The sequence below is a fragment of the Elgaria multicarinata genome, chromosome 8 (genome assembly GCF_023053635.1).
Source record: "Elgaria multicarinata webbii isolate HBS135686 ecotype San Diego chromosome 8, rElgMul1.1.pri, whole genome shotgun sequence".
In the NCBI taxonomy this organism is placed as follows: domain Eukaryota; kingdom Metazoa; phylum Chordata; class Lepidosauria; order Squamata; family Anguidae; genus Elgaria; species Elgaria multicarinata.
This window is the reverse complement of record NC_086178.1, coordinates 47,451,515-47,473,563: the sequence shown is the minus strand read 5'-3', so window position 1 is coordinate 47,473,563 and position 22,049 is coordinate 47,451,515. Positions and strand designations below refer to the sequence as shown.

Sequence of the window (22,049 nt, the reverse complement as noted above, 5' to 3'; positions counted from 1 at the left end):
AAAGAACTTGAGGAACATAGTTTTGTGAGTCCTGAGAGTTCTTAGCAATCTTTAGCTCCCTATACAGAATTTCAGTTCCTGGGTGTGAATGCTGATGAATAAGCAGATTTGAACCTATTTAAATTTCTAATTTAGAGCATGACCTGAGTTACATGGGGTTATGTTTGGGCAGTGGGTCTTTATGGTGCATTTAATGAAGAAGGAGCACTTTTTTTTAATACAGAGCTGTACAACTTCCAGAAGGGTAGCTATGCTAGTCTGTTGCAGCAAAAAGAAAGGATTTTGTGGCACCTTAAAGTCATAACAGTGTTAAGGTGCAATCCTATGCACGCGGCTGGGGAATGCTGGGAGTTGTAGGGCTTTTTTTTTTGGTCTAACCATGCATAGGGTTGTGCCCTTATTGTAGCAAAAGCTTTTGTTGATTACAGCCCAGTCCATCAGATGTACAAAGTAATATTCTCAGTTGATATGAATAAATCTTTTACTAGTTAAAGTGTCAAAATCTCTTTTTGTTCTTAAAAGCTGTACAAGTCTCAGGGCTATATATCAAATACTAAATAAACCAGTGGAGTTTTCTGCAGCGTATATATTATATAAAACAGGGGAAATTGGTCTCTTCAATTTCTTTAGGAAACACTTCTTTATTTTAATAATTTGCAGTACATGTTTGGGAAAACAAACATTCATGACCAAAAAATGTGGAACAGTGCTAACAGGTGATGTTCACAGCAACTCCAAGAAGGTTCCCTGTGGTCACCAAGGAAACCAAAGTTTGATTCCTAAAGGGATTTCCTTGGAGCCTGTCAGCCGGCAGAGTGGGTGGAATGTTGAATGTTAACACTCTGACATATCTTGGGGCCAGCAAGTCATAAGATGGCTTGGCTTTGAGTTAATCTCAGCCACCTGCCACCATGAAAATGGCTTGATGTTGATAGACACAGCAAAGGATTTGATCAATCCCTGGGTGTGGTCACACTCTGCTTCCTAACTTCTCTTTATAGCATGGTGTGGTTTTGATGCCAGCAGAAATACCTGCCTCCTGTTTGCAGAAGGGTATCTGTTGTATGGATCTCTGGTAATGCAGACAGTGTGGCCACAATCAGACAGCCGTCATGTGTGTCACCAGCTAAGCGGGAAAGGTTCTTATGATACTACACGATGCACCAGAATGTACTTGACAGCAGCTCTTCAAACCCTGAGGGAGAATAAAATAATCTGATGAGTGCTGCAGTGGTATTTAAATAATAGGTGCTCCTGTCAGGCCCATGGAGTTTTACAATTTGTACAGCCTGCATACAAAACCCTACAGAGATCATGCAGGGATATGCTACCCAGAGACCGAAACAACAGAGAATCCCCTCCTTGTCAAATATCCTAAATTAATTAGTTAAGCATCAGTGCCCTGGGTTTCAAGCATCTTAGCGAGAACAGCTGCCCCCACAGCAGGGTTTCCTCTTGGCAGCATGCTGCCTAGTCTTGTGCTGTCTTTGCTGTGCCTTCCAAGTGTTCAGGGTATGTGCTACTCGGGTGGAGTGGGGGAATGTTACTTGCTAGCATTGCTAGGCTTGGAGCTCTGGTTTCTCTGAACGTCAATCAGACGAGGAGTGCCCCAATGCAAGAGATAGATAAATCCAAGGCCTGAGCTGTAAGGATCCTGCTGAAATTTGGTTCTGAGCTTGGTCATCCTAGATCAGAGCACAATGTCTGCTTTTGAATCATTTTACTGTGTGAAGCATCTGGCTCACATATGCTTGTCTTCTCCTCACTTCTTGGTCGAGTTGTTCTTTCAGAGCCTTTACCTGAGAAAACGTAACACAGAGACATATACAAACAAGGTTAGAAAGTGTAGCCTAATATTTTGTCTCTAACAGTGCCCAGTAGGATATCCATCAGAGAATCCACTGTGCTGTCCGAACCCAGCAAGAATGGCTTGTTGGGGTGGTTGACAAACCACCCCACAACCCTACAACAGGCCATGTGTTCTGGGTGGTTTGTTAACCACCCCAACAAGCCACCCTCGCCAGGTTTGGATGATGTGAGAAGCCTGCAAGGGTAATTATGTAAATCATGCCAGATCACAACAGGAACATGCAGGTTGGTGTCACCAGAACTGTCCCACTAGGTGGGCTTCAAGAGTGAGGATTTGAATCCAAATCTCCCAAGCTCAACGCATCCATTATATCACACTGGTTGTTCCACTTTCAGAAATCAAAGTTTTTGGGATATCCCAGGAAGCACTATCAATTACTTTCAATAATATCCATTAATGGATTCATAGAATCATAGAATAGTAGAGTTGGAAGTGGCCTATAAGGCCATTGAGTCCAATCCCCTGCTCAATGCAGGAATCCACCCTAAAGCATCCCTGACAAATGGTTGTCCAGCTGCCTCTTGAAGGCCTCTAGTGTGGGAGAGCCCACAACCTCCCTAGGTAATTGGTTCCATTGTTGTACTGCTCTAACAGTCAGGAAGTTTTTCCTGATGTCCTGCCGGAATCTGGCTTCCTGTAATTTGAGCCCATTATTCTGTGTCCTGCACTCTGGGATGATCAAGAAGAGATCCTGGCCCTCCTCTGTGTGACAACTTTTCAAGTATTTGAAGAGTGCTATCATGTCTCCCCTCAATCTTCTCTTCTCCAGGTTAACCATGCCCCCAGGGTGTTTTTGTTTTTTTGGAATTGGAGAACTCCAAACAAGTAGCTATAAAAAACATGAACTCATGCTGCAATTGCACATAACCCTGTGACCTATGATGAGCGCTCTCCTATTGTATAAACCCTGTCTGTCTGTCTGTCTGTCTTTTGAGGGGTAGTACGAATTCTCATCAGATGTGAACTCTCTCTCAAAACAGGGAAGGAACTAGTTATCCCAAACAAATCATGCTCACCTATTCTCACAAGAGTGGCACCTGTTCCAGTTTGGATTTACACTGGTATAATGAAAGAGAAAAGTTCATAACTCTTTTTCTTTGGACTGCAGCATGGCTAAGTGCTGTGAATATTAATTGCAATTAACACCACTATATCATGGTCCTAGTTTAGGGTGACAAAACTGAAGCAGAACAAGGGCATGGTACAAAGGTCCCTATGGTGAAAAGGTCTTCTACCGAGCAGTAGCCTGGATTTGTCCTCTGCCACATTCCTCCAATTCTTACACAGTCCTCCTCCTTTAGCTGTTGTGTTGTGAACTCTTGAAGGTTGCTCGACATATTGTGCATTGGCAAGTAACGTGGGTTTTTTTAAATAACATTTGTATATTTGATCAATCCCATCTCCCTAGCACTTGAACTTGTAATATACAAGAAACTGAACACATAAGTTTGTTAGAAGCTGGTGAGGCCTTTTGCTCCTCTGTGCTAGACGTTGCCTCGCTTTTTCTAGTGGCTTCCTAAACTGAAGAAGCCTTTCGAGCCAGACTACCTTTCATCTCGAGCATTTGATGGGCAGAATAACTCTTGGCCTGCCTCTACTTTAAACCATCTGGAGACCTGGGGAGCATTCCAGAAGGAGAAGGTATCTGGAGGCAGCAGCATACTCTTCTTCGGCCTCAATATCTTTACCATTCTACCTTCAAACAGGCCAGTTCCCCTAATACTTTCCCCAGTCTTTCCATCAGTACCCCTGTTTTGGCTCTAAAACTCCGTATTTCATGACAAATTTGGCACAACCCTCTCAATGAACACAACATTATTCTGTTTACAGAACTCAGGCAATCATTGTGGGATTTGGATATGTAAGCCAGTGCCAGCCCCAGGTTTTGAGGGGCAAGCCATCTTCAGTGAGTCCCTCAGTGAGTCTACCTTCTCACTGTCATTGTCGCCAACTCCTATTGCTGCAGCTCCTCCTTCTCCTCATTGCTACCATCTGCTTGCTTACCAGGCAGAAAGCCAATGAGCAAGTAGGCAATGGCATCTCCTGCTCCTCTTGCACAGCCCCACTGCTGCTGCCTTAGCCAGGGCAGAAGGTGAACTAGCAGGTGGCAACAGAGCAGTTCCAGGGGACTCTTATCCATGGGGCTCATGGGAAATGGGCCCTTGGCAGGTGCTTAACACTGTAACCTTTGATGCCGGCCCTGATGAAAAGAAATATCGTTTATTGCTCTGATCTACCTGTTCCTCCAAGCCTTTCACCCTCTGCCGATGGCTTCGCTCCCGAGAGTCCAGCGTTCGTTCAGCTTGGAGCTGAGCACTGTGCAGCCTCTCCGTTTCCAGCTCCATGTCTAGCTGATGCTGGGATGTGAGCTCCGCCAGCCGCTGGGCATGTGTCCGTTCCAGCTCTGCAATCTGGGCCTGGAATGAATACACAGTACAGCATACAGCGCCATGAGGTTGTGATCCTGGTAAGTTTGAACACATTGGTTGTTGCAAAATCCTCTGGAGTTCTAAGTTCTAAATATATTATTATTATTATTATTATTATTATTATTATTATTATTATTATTATTATTATTATTCCCTTATTACAGCACTGGGTAGAAAGTGTCTGCACAAGGAGACCAACGTATTAGTCCTTTTCTTATCTCAGTCCTGCACACAGGTAGAAGTTGGTAGCCTGTTTCTCACTTTTGTACCCTCTCTGCTCATAGAGGGGATGACTATCAGTAGCTCAAACTTATGCACTCCAGGCCCATAGCCTTAGTGCATTTGGAGCTAAAATAGAGACTGCCGCATGGAAGGGGGGCATAATCAGAACCTGCTTAGTTAGCTGCCTCTCCCCACCCATTTATTCCCCACAATATATGTAACCCTCTCTCAGGCAGCCCCCCAAAGCAGCCAAGCAACTCTCTGCCTCCCACTCTCTCATGTTTTTCATCTCAGCCTGTCTTGTAAGCAGTTTTATGCTCAAACCGAGTAATTGCTTTTTTCCCTAATGCAACAGGACTGAACAGGATTCACGGCTGGCTTCAGAAATGCTGGTGATGCCAAAGATGAGCTTTTACTGCATTCTCCTCTGGTTGTTGTGCTTGAGACCACTGAGCTGAGGAGGTGAAAGGTAAATTCTGCCCACTCGCCATTGCACAAGATGGAGGCGTTGGGAGGGTACGAAGCAGTTTGGCTGTCAGATCAAAGAACGGGGTGGATTTTATTTTTTTGCAAGACTAGCAACTGGCTTTGCAAAGCACTTGTGTTCAGGCAATAATCAGGGAGGTGCATGGTCCCCAAGTTCTAGGGAGCACTACCTTGGATGAAGTTAATCATGGTAATAATGCCCTGTAGCCAGTGGAGGCTGAGGGTTCCAATATTAGTAAGTTGGTGAAATCTTTCCAAGTTTCAGTCAAAAGTCTAAAGGGGCTTCTGCACCTTGGATATCTCCTTTAGAATTCTGACTGAAACCCGGAGGGGATTCACCACCCCACTGACATTGGAGCCACCTGCCTCCACTGCCTGTTGCCCTCCCCACAAGTTCAATGAGTCCAACTGACCTGCAGGCGTTCATTTTGCCTCAGGGTATCTTCCATTTCCTGCTGCAGGCTGTTCAGGGACCGGTCCAGCTGCCCCCTCATCTGACTCAGTCTAAAGGTGTCCTCTTCCTTCCTGAATTTCTCATGCTCTGCCTGAAGATGAGACACCAGAATCCCTGATTCAGTACCTGACAGTGCCCAGAGGTCTTTCTCATATGCCATTTTCTCCAGACTTGGCAAACACCCTGCCAGCTCTCCCAGTTTCAAGATGCTATGGTATTTGAAGGATGCTAGCAGGATTTTGCAATAGTCGTGAGAGAGGGCAGGAGACGTTTGTGTTCTTTGAAGAGATTGAGATATCTCCCACACCTTTTCAGTATGCATCACAGGCAGAAGTCTTGGTTTGGCACCAGCAAACACAGCCCAGGTAGTTCTAGGGCAGACGCACAAGCATAATCACATTTTGTTTCCCCTTTTTAAAAAATAATTGTCTCCAATATACAACATGTGAACTTGTCTCATGTGCTTAAAAGTCACCATTTGCTCTGCCATCTAATCCCTCTGACACTGCAAATTTGGAGTTAATGTGAAGAGCGCTGAGCAAGCACCTCCAGATCAAGCTAATTATAGAAGAGCTGGCTTCTCAGGAAAATGCCAAAGGAGCAGCCAGAAATGGGAAAGAATGAGGATGAGGGGGAATTAAGTGAAAATCAAATGTGAGGAGGGGTCCTCCTATGAACTCGTAACTGGTTCACAAACTGAAAGCAGAGGATAGGAAAAAATGGTCAATTCTCATAATGGAGGGATGTATACAAATCTGCTCCAAGGTTCTGTATTAGGATCAGCGCTTTTTAATTTGTTAAATGATCTGGAGGTCAGCCACATTTGCTGACAATGCCAAATTATTTAAGGTGGTTAAAACAAAATGGGATGCGAAGAGCTCCAAAAGGACGTCTCCAAACTGGGAGAATGGACATTAAAATGAGAAATGTGGTTTGATGAAAACAAGTAAAAAGTGATGCACCTTGGGGTCAAAAATCCTTATTTTATTTATATGCTGATGGGGACTGAGCTGGCTACAAAAAGCATTTATTTGCAATAGAAAAATCTGGCCAGAGCTGGACAGGGCCACCAGGAAGAGATTTGGGAGCTGTTATGGATAGCTTGATAAAAAATGTCAACCTAGTGTGTGGCTGCTGTGAAACATGGCAAATTCCGTGTTGGGGATCTTTAGAAAAAGAATAAAAAATAAAACGCCAAAATTGTTATACAAATCTATGGTGTGACCACATTTGGAATACTGTGTACATTTCTGGTCGCCGCCACTTCTCCAAAAGGATATTGAACAGCTAGAGAAGGTACAGAAAAGGGCAACCAAAATGATCAGGGGGGTTAGAGCAACTCCACTACGAGGAAAGGTTACAATGTTTGGGACTTTAATTTAGTTTATAGTTTAGGAAAAAATGAGTAAGGTGGGGGACATGATAAAGGTTTATACAACTATGCATGGTGTTGAGAAAAAGTATTGGGAGTTTTTCCTCCCACATAATATTAGATTCTGGGTTCATCCAATGAAACCGAACGGTGGATGATTCAGGACAGATAAAAGGAAGTACTTCTTTGCACAGTGCATAGTCATCACAAGATGTACCAACCTGGACTGCTTTAAAAGGGGATTAGACAAATGCATGGAGAACAAGGCTACCAATGGCTATTAGTCCTGGTGGCTGTATATTACCTCCAGGATCAGAGGCAATATGCCTCTGCATGTCAATTGCTGGGGAACATGAATGGGAGGGTGCAAATGCACTCATGTCCAGTTGTGGCCTTCCCATTGGCATCTGGTTGGGCTACTGTGTGAACAGAATGCTGGACTGGACAGGCCTTTGTTCTAATCCAGACTGGCTCTTCTTATGTCCTTGGGGGATTCCGCACGTCGTACTGAGGGCGCTTCCATGAGCCCCCAGTGTGACCCCAAAGCGATCGTGTAACTTACCTGTTCGAAGAGATGAGGAAGAGGCGTCCTTGCCACCGCCGCCACCCACCTCCCTCCGACCCGGCCGGCGAGGTGGGCGGCGGCGGCGGCGGCAAGGACGCCTCTTCCTCGTCTCTTCGAACAGGTAAGTTACACGATCGCTTTGGGGCCGCACTGGGGGCACATGGAAGCGCCCTCAGTACGACGTGTAGAATCCCCCCTTATGTTCTGTTTCATTGCCACAATGCTGCTTGATTACTAGAGAACAGAATTTCACAATCTTGTCAGTGTATTCAGAATTCTGAATATTTTAAACATTTTACCATTTTGGAAATGAGTTAGGTTGTGTTAATAAAACCGACAACTTTCTAAATGTTACACAACCAAACCCAGGTATTTGTTGTTATTTTGAATTTAATATTTCAATATTACTTTAGAAAAGCATGCTACTACTTTTGGACATTATCCAAAACTTCAGTTTTCTACATTACAGCAGAAATAGGGAAAAGAGGCACCCTATGTCATTCACGTGTTTTCTTTGCCTGCTTCTCAGTAATGTATAAATTGGCTTTACATTTACCACCACCCCCACACTAGATGTGAATGGAGTTTCCCTTCCTTTAAAAAGATTCTGGGTCACGGGAAAGCATAACAAATCCTGCCCGTGCCACCCTACTCCACCATATTTCTCCAGCTGTCCAGCCACCTGGAACAGTACTGAGATCCAGATTTAGAGAGAACAAACCATCATGTTGGAAAGGACAGGGATCCCGAACTAGAAGTGGGAATAGAGGGATAGGACTGAATTGGAGCAGGGGAGTTAACTGTGCTCTGCAAAGAGAGAACGCTTCCAAATAACCGTTGGGGTGATGGGATATTCTGTCTCTTTAAAACACTATACATACTTACTAGAAGAAAATATTAAATGGAGCAGAGAGAGAGAGGCGGGAGGGTGGGAGGGAAGGAGGGAGAGGCAAAATCCAGAATAAATAAACGGCCACGTCCGGATTTCCCCTCTGGAGACATCAATAAAGGGTTTTATGAGCTTGATATGAATTACCCTCCCAGGCCATTTACAGCTGATCTTCTGGAACTCATTAACTTAGCTTCTCCCCTTCCTCCAGCCCAGGGAAAGGGGTTGTGCATGGGGGAATTCAGGGGCACTATACACAAGGCTGTTTTATGCTTGCAGAGATAAATGCTTGTAATGCTGTTTTGCCATAACAGAAAAATATCACATTCGTCACCCTCCTCATTTCTACAGCTAGAACAATCCATTAAGATGAACAATAAATAATTTCTATCAAATGCCAAGCCTGACCCATCCTACTACTTCTGGAGGGGCTGGGCAAGAACATTCTTTAACCCTTCCTAATGAAGCCCACATCTGCTAGGGATGGCACATCCCCGTCAGCTGAAGCATTACTGTACAGTTTTAATATAGATCTTAAACACTAAATATTTCCAGGGTCTATATAGGAAGAATTAGATATTTGCAACAATCAGCAAAGTGGTACACTATCTCAAAACTGCTGGATCAAAATCTTTTCAATAAAAAATAAGGAATACTTTGGATATGCAATGTGTGACAAAAAGGAAACTCAGCATATCTCTTTTTTCTTTTCATCCAAGTGTGAAGTGTGGCAGTAAGGGATAATCATTGGCTGTGTTTGTACATCACAATAAGCCAGAATTTGCAAGAATTCTGACTTATTGTGAATGAACCAGCATGCTGATGTACACTGCCCAATCACATCTGCTGCAAGCAGAGCGGCTAAATAAACCCGGACCTTCTGTCTAGGGTTTATCACAACGTGCAAACTGGAAACTCTGGCTTGTCTCTCCCCAGCTGGACCAGTCTTCCTCAGGTTGTCTCTCTGCCCATGGATAGTTCTTGGCTTATGACTCTGGCATGTCTGAGGAGAGACAGGCCAGAGTTCCTGGTTTTCACATCATGATAAATAAACCATGGCTGGAAGAACCAGGGTTTACTTGTTTGCTCCTTCTTGTGGGAGCAGTTGAGTGGTGTGTACCAGCATACTGGCTTCTTTACAACAACATGTGATGTGCGAATGTGGCCATTGTGCTTTATTATGGGAATATAAGGTTCTATAAAAAGGGACGGTTCTTTCTTTTTTAAAAAAAAGGTCACCTTGCAAACGTCAACTGCTATTGTTTTTTTTCTTTGTATTCCCTTTCATAGAATCATAGAATCATAGAATAGTAGACTTGGAAGGGGCCTACAAGGCCATCGAGTCCAATCCCCTGCTCAATGCAGGAATCCACCCTAAAGCATCCCTGACAGATGGTTGTCCAGCTGCCTCTTGAACGCCTCTAGTGTGGGAGAGGCCACAACCTCCCTAGGTAACTGATTCCATTGTCGTACTGCTCTAACAGTCGAGAAGAGATCCTGGCCCTCCTCTGTGTGACAACCTTTTAAGTATTTGAAGAGTGCTATCATGTCTCCCCTCAATCTTATCTTCTCCAGGCTAAACATGCCCAGTTCTTTCAGTCTCTCCTCACAGGGCTTTGTTTCCAGACCCTTAATCATCCTTGTTGCCCTCCTCTGAACACGCTCCAACTTGTCTGCGTCCTTCTTGAATTGTGGAGCCCAGAACTGGACGCAATACTCTAGATGAGGCCTAACCAGGGCCGAATAGAGAGGAACCAGTACCTCACGTGATTTGGAAGCTATACTTCTATTAATGCAGCCCAAAATAGCATTTGCCTTTCTTGCAGCCATATTGCACTGTTGGCTCATATTTCCTAGGTGTAGAACTTGGCATTTATCCCTATTAAATTTCATTCTGTTGTTTTCAGCCCAGCACTCCAGCCTATCAAGATCACTTTGAAGTTTGTTTCTGTCTTCCAGGGTATTAGCTATCCCACCCAATTTTGTGTCATCTGCAAATTTGATCAGCGTTCCCTGCACCTCCTTGTCCAAATCATTAATAAAAATGTTGAAGAGCACTGGGCCCAGGACTGAGCCCTGCGGTACCCCACTCGTTGCCTCTCCCCAGTTTGAGAAGGTTCCATTGATAATTACTCTTTGAGTCCGATTCTGTAGCCAACTGTGAATCCACCTAATAGTTGTTCCATCTAGCCCGCTTTTAGCTAGTTTGTAAATCAGAATATCATGGGGCACTTTGTCAAAAGCTTTGCTGAAGTCAAGATATATGACGTCCACAGCATTCCCACAGTCCACAAGGGAGGTTACCCAATCAAAAAATGAGATCAAATTAGTCTGACAGGATTTGTTCCTGACAAATCCATGTTGGCTTCTAGTAATCACTGCATTGATTTCAAGTGTTTACAGATTGACTTCTTTATAATCTGCTCCAGAATTTTCCCAGGGATGGATGTCCAACTGACTAGTCTGTAGTTCCCCAGTTCCTCCTTTTTGCCCTTTTTGAAGATAGGGACAACACGTTAGCCCTCCTCCAGTTGTCCGGCACCTCACCTGTCTTCCATGATTTTGCAAAGATAATAGACAAAGGTTCTGAAAGTTCTTCCGCTAGCTCCTTCATTACTCTAGGATGCAGTTCATCGGGCCCTGGAGATCTGAACTCATTCAAGGAAATTAGGTGTTCTTTGACCATTTGTTTATCAATCTCAAACTGCAATCCTGCCCCCTCAACTTCTGCTTCACTTTTTCCAGGGGGGTCATAGACCCGCTTTTGGGAGAAGACCGAGGCAAAGTAGAAATTGAGCACTTCAGCCTTTTCTTTGTCATCTGTTTTCAATTTGCCATCCTCATTAAGCAGTTGAACCACCATTTCTTTCCTCTGTCTTTTACTACTCATGTATCTGAAGAAAGCCTTTTTATTGCTTTTAGCATCCCTCGCTAATCTCAGCTCATTCTCAGCTTTAGCCTTCCTGACGCCATTTCAGCACTTCTGTGCCACATGTCTGTACTCTTCTTTTGTAGCCCAGTCTTCCTTCCATTTCCTATATGTATCCTTTTTTGTTTTCAGGTCATCTCTAAGCTTTCTGTGGAGCCACATTGGTTTCCTCTGTTGTCTTCTATCTTTTCTCCTTGTTGGAATTGTTCGTAACTGTGCCTTTAAAGTTTCCATTTTTAAATACTCCCACTCATCCTGCACTCCTTTTCTCATTAGGCTCACTTGCCATGGGACCTTACTTATCATAGTTCTGAGTTTATTAAAATCAGCTTTCCTAAAATCCAGAATACGTGTATGGCTACACTCAACTTTTGTCTCCTTCATAAGTATCATCCTAAGTATCTCTTCCACCTAACATAGGAAAGCAGTTCAGGAGGAGAAAGTGGACAAGTAAGCAGATCCAGTTACAAACATGGAACATTATTTAACACAAATGGAAGAACTGAAGCGGAAAGATAACTTGCCCCAAACCCACACAACATATCCATGGCTGAGACAGAACTTAAATCCATGTCCACCAGAGTCAAGCCCAACTCCTCTATTCTGTCGGACTGCGCTGGCTCTAAAATTAAGTAGATGAAGATAAGGTAGCGCTTGCGTGTCCAAAACTCTGCCAAAGCACACACTGTGAGTCACTAGTGGGTTGCAGGCCCCCAGCAGTTATTAATGTATAATGTAGCATGGGGCTAAGCGAGATGGGAACGACTTTCATGTTGAAGTAAATTGGAGGGATGTGGGATGGATAAGCCTTAAACCGAGGAAAATTAATTGGTGGGAAACCGTATTTGAAATTTTGGGAACCAACTGAGTATTTTGGCTTTTGAGCAGAAAAGCCACATCTCCCCTCTCCTTCCAAAGTCTGATAATAATATACAATTAAGTAACAAACTTGCTACCCTTTAATGGTGCCCAAATGTATTGCTTTTGGCACTCCATACACTCTACCTCATGGCAGGGCTGTCTCTGCCACTGAGGGCCTAACTTAAATGAGTGAATGCACTTAATATATCTGTGTTTTGTTATTTAAATAGCAGCTAGGGGGAACGTTAACCTTTTCCCTTTACGTTTCAGATCCTGATGAAAATTACTTCCAAGCTGCTTTTGCCCCTGGAGATGAACAGCAGCTTCAGGGGAGAGAAATTTTCATCAGGACTATAGCACAGAGGAAAAGAGTTACCCTGCCAGCCTGCCCCACATCCCATGCATACCTCCTGATTCTGACCCCCTCCATGGCCACTATTAAAATCAGACACATTAAATGCATTCATGCACAACATATTGACCTGGTTTGAACATAACGCTAACCCATCGTTTATTTAACTTACGAATTGTTGAATTCTGGGTTGTTGTAATGTGTAAACCCAGCCACGCTAATAAACCATGGTTTGTTAACCTCAAGCAATGCAGAAAGAGAATCCATGATTTGTTGTTGTGTTGTAAACTCTTGAGTGGTTTAAACTATGGGTTGTTGTTACATATGAATATAGTACTGTGGGTTGTTCATGAGTTGTTCTGCCAGCCTACAGAGGCAGCAGGCAAGAGTGAATAAAAATAACACCCACTCTACATGCCAGTACTACAACACTGCAAAAGCATTTGGGATACAAGAAGGGCATGGGCAAAGGAGGAAAACAAAGCATGTTTGTATTGAGAAAACAATACATGGTTTGTCTTCTGCCACACAAACCCTGTGTAGGATAACAAACAATGGGTTAAATAAACCATAGAATAGCATTATGTCTAATTTTAGCCCAGTTCAGAGGTGAATTACCTACTGCATACGTTGGCCAGGATCTCTTCTTGATCATCCCTGAGTGCAGGACATGGAATAATGGGTTCAAGTTACAGGAAGCTGGACATCAGGAAACACTTCCTGACTGTTAGAGCAGTCCAACAATGGAACCAATTACCTAGGGAAGTAGTGGGCTCTCCTACACTAGAGGCATTCAAGAGGCAGCTGGACAGCCATCTATCAGGTATACTTTAATGTGGATTCCTGCACTGAGCAAGGGGTTGGACTCAATGGCCTTATAGGCCCCTTCCAAGTCTACTATTCTATGATTCTATTATGTTGAAAACCTGCTCTTGGCAAAGCAGGCTCCAGAATGCCTTATGACTGGGATGGCAAACATGTAGTCCTCCAGATATTGTTGGGCTGCAACTTCCATCATCTCTCACCATTGGCTATGCTGGCTAGGGCAGACAAGAGATTCAGTCCACCAATATTTGGAGGGGCCCATTTTTCCCACTGATACCTTAGCCTTAGGTCCAGCTTTAATGGCATATAGTGCAGCCTTACAGAAATCTACTCAGAAGTAATTCCCATTGAATTCAATAGGACCTATTCTCAGTTAAGTGTGTACAGGACTGCATCCATAGCCTCTTAATTCAAGAAAATGCACCTCCAAATTCTAACTTGCCCGGGAGGCAGCAGAGGCCCAAGATCCAAATACACACAGAGTCCCCGATTTCTTGCTGTTCCAGTTTCTCTTGAAATGAGTTCTGGAGGCAGCTGTCTGTATTGAACAGTTTGGAAATGGAGGCAATAAAAACTAGAAATGCTGCAGAGAGTGCAAGTTTACTGGCACTAGAGTAGGAGAAAGGGATAAGCGCTGACTAAAGATATGGAAACTTTTCCATATCACTATTTGGAGGGGTGTGTGCCATAGGGACAAAGGTCAGCTTGCATTCACTTTAGGAAAAGGATGATCTGCCACCTGGTTTGGATTTTGCTTCCCCATCACTAGAGCTAATTAGACTGATCCAAGAGTGCCCTGCTGATACCAAACACATGTGTGACAAATTATTTCTGTGAACTTGAACCAGTGCCTTGGAGCTGTATCTTAGTTGCTTCTCTGATCAGGAGAGGAAACCAGGTAGCCCAGGGATGTACATGCATAAGTGTGTGTGTGTGTATTTATTTGTGAAACCTGAGATTTGACTTTAATGAAGAATCCTGAAGAATGCACTGGGTCTGGATGGCATTCAAAGGATCCAAGAGTAGTAATCATGCGTGTATTGGGAGGTCACTGGACAAGGGCCATAAAACAAAAGTTGTGTTAACTTGCACACTCACTCCTACTCACAGAAAAGGACTAAGCTCTGGGCCACAAAGGAAATGGTTCTCAGTAGGATTCCCTATTCACCTCCACATTTTTCATGAAGACAACACTATCAGCAGTGTGAAAGGTCCCACCTCATAAGTTTATCCCTCCGAATGAACATAACATGTGCACTTACACAAGCAGGAGCTAGAAAGTTGCAGTTTCCTTAGTTATGAACATGAATTTCTGTATAACCTTTTTTATTTTTCACACGTCTTTACTGTAATCCTATACTAAAATGCAAAGCAAACGTGAAACAAGGAGAAATTGGGAAAAGTGCACATAACACTGTTTGTGCACATTAGAGTATCTGAGTACAAGTGTAGGATAAGTGCCCATGTCCATCTTGCTTATAGCCACCATTGTGCCATTCATCTTAAATGGTGCCAAAGCACCAACTCTTTAACCCTGTTAGGACAATTATTACTAACGTTCTAAAATGTTGGGCACATCTGGAGGAGGGCACATTAAGGGCATAGTTAGACGGGGTGATAACCCGGGGATTGTCCCAGAATCGTCCCTGTGCATTCACATGATGCCCAGGGAATCCCGGGAGCAGAGAGGGATGATCCCTCCTTTCCCCGGGATATCACCCTACCCTTTTTTTGTAGTTTTTCCGCAGTCTCAGGATGATCCCGAGACCACAGAAAGTGTGGCCCACCCTCACGGTTTGTCCCAGCTCCTTGCGAGGAGCCGGGCATGGGGCACAGAGCTCCTCAGGAGCTCCTGATGAGCTCCAGAGCTGCCCGGCTCTAGGGCTCCTGATGAGCACAGAGCTCCTCAGGAGGCTCTGTGCTCATCAGGGGTGGGGTGGGGTGGGGTGAGTGGTTAAATTATTTTTTTTAAAAAAATACTCATGTTTTGCTCTTGAACGCTCATGCGTTCTATCTCCTTTAAAAGAAAAAAGAAAATGGTGGCCGCGATGTCACGCGCTGCGTGTAAACAAGGGTGATGATCTTGCGATCATAAAATCACGAGATCGTCGCCCTCCACCACCCCACGTCTAGCTGAGGCCTAACTCTCATGTAAAACAAAGGTGGGAAGGGAAACAACTGCAACCGTTACTCAGTTTTGGCTTTCTTAACTGAAGAAAAAAAAACATATAAGCATTCCCAGGAGAAACAACACTCAGGTCAGAGAAGAGAGCAATAAGTAATGGTGGGACTGGAGATCTTCTGCCACAACTCTTGAAGAATAGTAATGAAAGAAGCCTCCTCTCCTGCCTGGAAGGTGTAGAACCGAATCTGGGAAAATGTGTAACAAGCTGGCTGCCAGGAGGTACAGTGTGACTAGGCCAGGAGAGCACAGGGCCCAAAGGTCGTCTTTAAGGAAAGTCATGAATTAGTGAGGTATTGTTGTGTTGAAAGCTGTTTGTTACTTTCTTTTCAAGGTATGTCTGAGTGCTCCTGCCTCTAAGAAACAGAAAAATAAAAAAATGTATTTGAAACTTCTATAAAATTGCAAAGGGAGAAGGAAGAGATTTTGCTATTGTCAACAGTGAAGTGATGTGCACTGGTCAACAGGTAACTATGACAGTTGGGCTACCACAGTCCACATAATCAGAAGTTTAAGGTGGAGTCCCACCTAGGCTAGAGGTGGATCCAAGATAGCTCAAACCACAAGTCTCTTATTTCATCCTCCTTTCTCATCATTACTCACTTCTTGGAGATGTTCCATCTGCTCCTCCAGGTTTCTGCACCGCAGCTCCATCTCACCCAGTTGATCTTGTAGCAAATGTACTGTATCAGTCAAGCTATGATTCTGCCTCTTGCTATCGGACAATGCCTGCCTCATGGAGTCCAAGCGATCCTGGCAGAGGCGAGAAACCCACAGAAACAGAATGGTCCAAAGCCACTTGGTTAAAGAGATACAGACTTGGCCATAGTCCATATTGGCCAATTACCATTTCCATGATTCAAGTATATAGATAACAAATCAACATGCCTCTTCTTCAGTCTGTTGTCAATTTAGGCCAGTGGAAAGAAAAGATTTGGATTGCAATAGTGCTGGAAAGTCTTCTTCCCTTGTATTGATATCCGTTCAGAAAAGGAGTAGGAACATCAAAAGCTGCCTTATACTGAGTCAGACCATTGGCTTTGGTTTGCCTGCTCTGACTGGCAGCAGCTCTACAGGGATTCAGACAGGGGTCTCTCTTTGTCCTATCTGGAGATGCTGGTGATTGAACCTGGGACCTTCTGCATGCAAAACATGTGCTGTTAACACTGAGGGCATTATGAAATGAGTGTTTTATTGTACACTGGTTACTGGGCACTCACAGATTTTCACGGGTCCCATTCACATTGTTGTCTGCATTCTGCGCGCCTCCTGCCCCTTCTAGCCTTCTTCGCAAGACCAAAAAAGACCCTGGTAAATCCGAATTATTTTTGAGATGGAACTTTCCGCTATCTCCTGCTGTGTGCAGAAGCAGCGTGATCAAAATGGCCCACTGAATGGGCCACATGCATGTTGTTTACTTCCTCTTTCAAAAGAGGAAGTAATGAGGGACAAACGTGCAGTTTGTTCTGACTTTACACTGTTGGTTTTGCCCTACCCTGTGCCTGTTTACACTTCCCTGTGCCTGTTTGCATTCTCCTTCCCTCTTTATTGTTTACTACAACTTATTAGATTGTAAGCCTATGCGGCAGGGTCTTGCTATTTACTGTGTTATCTGTACAGCACCATGTACATTGATGGTGCTATATAAATAAATAATAATAATAATAATAATAATAATAAGTGATGGTAAGGAAACACATTTTCCTCCCGTGTGATGACACTCTGAGTGACACCCTGCCACACTATTTACAAGTCTGGACACAGCTATCTCATGGAAGTGGCAAAGACAGCTTGAAAAAATAATCTGAGTTTTAGAATTTTCTCTGTGTTATTAGAGACAAAGGCACAATATTACTCAGTGAAAGGAGCTCATCCAAAACAGATTAACAGCTCATACCAGCTGATTTGCCATGCATCTAAGCGCTGTTGTAGGGCTTTGCCTAAGTGGATCTGGATATTGCCAACATCCATTTCACTTCCTATGGTCCTGGAATTTTATTGTTGAGCTTTAAATTGTTTTGTAAATTGTTTTCATACTACATTTTATATTGTATTTTAACGTTTTCAACCTTTTGTAAACTGTCCAGAGAGCTTTTGCTGTTGGGCGGTGTAGAAATGCAATAAATAAAGATAGTATTTCCAATGATTTTAACCACAGATATTATCTACAGCTACTCTCAACTTCAATAGGGCTTTCAAACCAGCAAAAACTCACCTCTTTCAATTAGTTTGCAGTTTCTAACATTTTATGGGGAGGGGGGCTGGGGAAGGGAGGCCTTTGTGAAAAAATAATACAGCCTGTAGAAACCTGTGTAGATCTAAGCCAAAGAAAATATTGGCACAAAGTCTCCTGGTGAGTCACCCAATGCACATTACTATGTTATCCTAAGAAGCTGCACATAAGCACACATGTATAGTGTAAACCGATAGCTGCTGCCTGTGGCCCTCCATTTTAGTTTACATGTAATATTTGAGTGTCGTCTCCCCACCCATCATGGGCTGTGATTTGCAGTATCATAAGGAGAAAGAGTGAGCACACCAAAAAGTGAGCTGCTACCTGCTGGAAGAAGCGGATGGTTAGCATTGGGGTGGGGCTGGTCTGCACAAGACTAATTAGAGCAGTGCACCTATGGCTTGGGATAGAAAGATGCTGACCCAGTTCGCACATCACAGCAGCAATTCATAGGTTGGTTAACCCAGGAATTGCAGTGACAAGTGGAGTGTGTCTGCCTCATAGGTGCCATTTTTTATTTCAATTTATAAGCCAGTTCCTGGGCATTGGCGTGCGGACAACAGGTTCAAAGGGTTCAGTTGAACACCCTAATCTGCCGCCGTGCTATAGTACCAGGGCCGGTGCTAGCTGTAGGAAAGAGCAACAAATTCAGCTGCTCCCCACCCCGCTCCTCCTCTGGAAGGCTTTTTTTCATTGGTGCAGCCGCTGCCCACCCCCAGCTCGCTCACTCTTTCACTCACTCACTCAGCCGCTCCCTGCTCCCAGCTGCTCTGCCTGACCTCTCGCGACAGTTGCTGAACAAGGTGGGAGCAGCAGCCACGCTGGGGCCAGGAACCAGCACGTGCTGGAGCCGAGGAGGGGACTGTTTCTGTAAGTAGTAAGATTGCCCTCCCCCCTTCGGAGCTGCTGCCCTCCTCTCATCATCAGCCCTGCAGGTACTTTAATGTTTGGGAGGGAGAGAGAGAGAGAGAGAAGCTGTATGTTTACGTGCCTTTTCTCCTCATCGCTGCCCCACTGCCCACCCCAGTCTGAACTCCAGCAAGAGAAAAGAAAGGGGGGAGAACTGCAATGCCCCCCAGGACCTCCTGGCAAAGGAGGGTTCATTCAGCAGCACGTTCTTTGGAATGCTTGCTAAAACAATTCCTATCTGCCCTTGCTTATTTTAGGGTGTCCAACCCCCTTTTTTCAAGCCGTTCTTTTGGTAAACATGGTATGTGTGTATCTTGTGTCACTTTAAAACAGAGCTGCAGCACAATCCTATGTATGTCTACTCAGAAGTAAGCCCCACTGAGATCAATCAAACTTACTCTGAGGTAAATGTGCATAGGATGCAGCCTGAAAACGAAGAGAGGATGAAAAAAAGACAGGAGAAAAAGAATTGTAGAAAAAGAATAGCAAGGTAACTGTGGGATATTTAACCATATTTAAAGACAATAAGTACAGTAAAATTAGTGCTCCTCTACTTCAGTCCCAATCAAATAATTACAACAGTGCAGTACAGATTAATTGTTAATTAAAAAAATACAGTTTACTTCAGTTTTCATTTATTTCGTTTGTTTGATGAATGAAAAAAAGTCCTTTATTACTGTATATTCAATCAATGTTTACCTTAAAAAAATATATCTCTGGCCGAACCACCTAATGAAATGTGCTGCACACGCCTATGTTCCTGGGTTGTTTTGTGAAGACCAAACCAAGATTAAACAACGGAGAATTAATCAAGGTTCACCAATCATTTATTGTTGGGTTGACTCTGGGTTGATTAACCCATACACAACCCAGAGTTTTCTGGATTTGGATGTCATGAAACAACCAGGAACTAAGTTAACTGAAATCAGAAATAGCTTGCACACAGAAGAAATGCTTTGCTCATTACCACAATTCCTGGGTTAAACAACCCAGGAATTGCTGCTGTAATGTGCAAATTGGGTCAATGTCTTGACACATATAGACAGGCAATGGCGGAACTTTCAGAGGGGGCGGTCCTACTACCTGGAGCAGCCGACGATCTTGCTCTGCAGCAGTCAGGGCCTTCTGTAGTTGTGAGATGTTCTCTTGCAGGGAGGAGGAGCCCGCAGTAGCATCAGATAGTGCTTGAGACAGGCTCTGCACCCGGTCCTTCAGGTGGCTTTCAGTGCCCTCTGTCCTGGCCAGTGAGTGGGTCAGATGGTCGAGCTCCTGCTGCAGGTGTGCAGTTTTGCTCTCCCTGTCTCCCAGCTGGCAATGAAGAGCCTGGGCCTGCTCCTGCAGTGACCGGATCTCTGCATCCCTCTCGGTTAGGCTGAGTTGGGCCCGCTGCAGCTCTCCTTCCACAGACCTACGGCTCAGCTCCACCTTTGTGGCCCTACTCTCTGCTGCCTCCAGGACTTCCTTTAGTTTCCACTTCTCTGTCTCTAGCTTGGCCTCCTTGGTCTTCAACTTATTGACTTTCTCCTACAACAGAAAAAGAGCTCGAACACCACATACTGATCCAATTTTAGCCCATTTCTCCCTCTCTCATACTTGGGGAGGAAGGCAAAAAACAACAACAAACTTTGTGAATCAGCCTGGGTGTTGCCACCACAGGGCTTACTACACATAGAATCATGGAGTTGGAAGGGATCTTGGAGATCATCTAGTCCAAGGTTGGGGAACTTCTTTCAGCTCAAGGGCCGCATGCAATTTTAGAGAAGCTCTCATGGGACGCATTCAAATGGTAAGTGGGGCCAAAATCACAAAAAATACAAATAATACTGTAGCTTAAAGCTCTTATTGCCAGTAACTAAGCCTTATTGTGCAAGCATGAGTGGTGATAATATGAACATTGGCAGCAGTGGTGTCATAAATACTATCTAACAGGACGCTTTCAACTCCAACTAACAACCTTGGATCCTGGGCTGAACATTGAAAAAGTGAAGCAGAAGTTGAGGGGGCAGGATTGCAGTTTGAGATTGATAAAGAAATGGTCAAAGAACACCTAATTTCCTTGAATGAGTTCAAATCTCCAGGGCCTGATGAACTGCATCCTAGAGTAATGAAGGAGCTTGCGGAAGAACTCTCAGAACCTTTGTCTATTATCTTTGCAAAATCATGGAAGACGGGTGAGGTGCCGGACGACTGGAGGAAAGCTATCTTCAAAAAGGGAAAAAAGGAGGAACCTGGGAACTACAGACCAGTCAGTCTGACATCCATCCCTGGGAAAATTCTGGAGCAGATTATAAAGAAGTCAATCTGTAAACACCTTGAAATCAATGCTGTGATTACTAGAAGCCAATATGGATTTGTCAGGAACAAATCCTGTCAGACTAATTTGATCTCATTTTTTGATCGGGTAACCTCCCTTGTGGACTGTGGGAATGGTGTGGACGTCATATATCTTGACTTCAGCAAAGCTTTTGACAAAGTACCACATGACATTCTGATTAACAAACTAGCTAAAAGCGTGCTAGATGGAACAACTATTAGGTGGATTCACAGTTGGCTACAGAATCGGACTCAAAGAGTACTTATCAATGGAACCTTCTCAAACTGGGGAGAAGCAACGAGTAGGGTACCGCAGGGCTCAGTCCTGGGCCTAGTGCTCTTCAACATTTTTATTAATGATTTGGACGAGGAGGTGCAGGGAACGCTTATCAAATTTGCAGATGACACAAAATTGGGTGGGATAGCTAATACCCTGGAAGACAGAAACAAACTTCAAAGTGATCTTGATAGGCTGGAGTGCTGGGCTGAAACCAACAGAATGAAATTTAATAGGGATAAATGCCAAGTTCTACATCTAGGAAATAGAAACCAAAGGCACAGTTGCAAGATGGGGGATAACTGGCTCAGCAATACTACAAACGAGAAGGATCTCGGAATTGTTGTATATCACAAGCTGAATATGAACCAACAGTGCGATATAGCTGCAAGAAAGGCAAATGCTATTTTGGACTGCATTAATAGAAGTATAGCTTCCAAATCACGTGAGGTACTGGTTCCTCTCTATTCGGCCTTGGTTAGGCCTCATCTAGAGTATTGCGTCCAGTTCTGGGCTCCACAATTCAAGAAGGACGCAGACAAGCTGGAGCGTGTTCAGAGGAGGGCAACCAGGATGATCAGGAGTCTGGAGACAAAGCCCTATGAAGGGAGACTGAAAGAACTGGGCATGTTTAGCCTGGAGAAGAGAAGATTGAGGGAAGACATGATAGCATTCTTTAAATACTTAAAAGGTTGTCACACAGAGGAGGGCCAGGATCTCTTCTCGATCCTCCCAGAGTGCAGGACACAGAATAACGGGCTCAAGTTAAGGGAAGCCAGATTCCAGCTGGACATCAGGAAAAACTTCCTGACTGTTAGAGCAGTACGACAATGGAATCAGTTACCTAGGGAGGTTGTGGGCTCTCCCACACTAGAGGCCTT

At 44.2% G+C, this 22,049-nt stretch overlaps 1 protein-coding gene across 1 annotated transcript in view; it reads right to left on the bottom strand.

Moving 5' to 3' along the window:
- Positions 1–1,454: 1,454 nt before the first annotated feature.
- The window catches only part of CROCC2 (ciliary rootlet coiled-coil, rootletin family member 2), a 120,530-nt gene continuing 99,935 nt past the window's right edge, over positions 1,455–22,049 (bottom strand). Inside the window, exons 31-35 of the mRNA XM_063132255.1 lie at positions 19,662–20,102; positions 16,036–16,189; positions 5,421–5,548; positions 4,108–4,287; positions 1,455–1,799 (exon numbers count right to left, since the gene is read on the bottom strand). Of these exons, the coding sequence (XP_062988325.1) occupies positions 1,716–1,799; positions 4,108–4,287; positions 5,421–5,548; positions 16,036–16,189; positions 19,662–20,102 (987 nt within the window). The 3' untranslated portion in view covers positions 1,455–1,715. The remainder of the gene's footprint in view (positions 1,800–4,107; positions 4,288–5,420; positions 5,549–16,035; positions 16,190–19,661; positions 20,103–22,049) is intronic.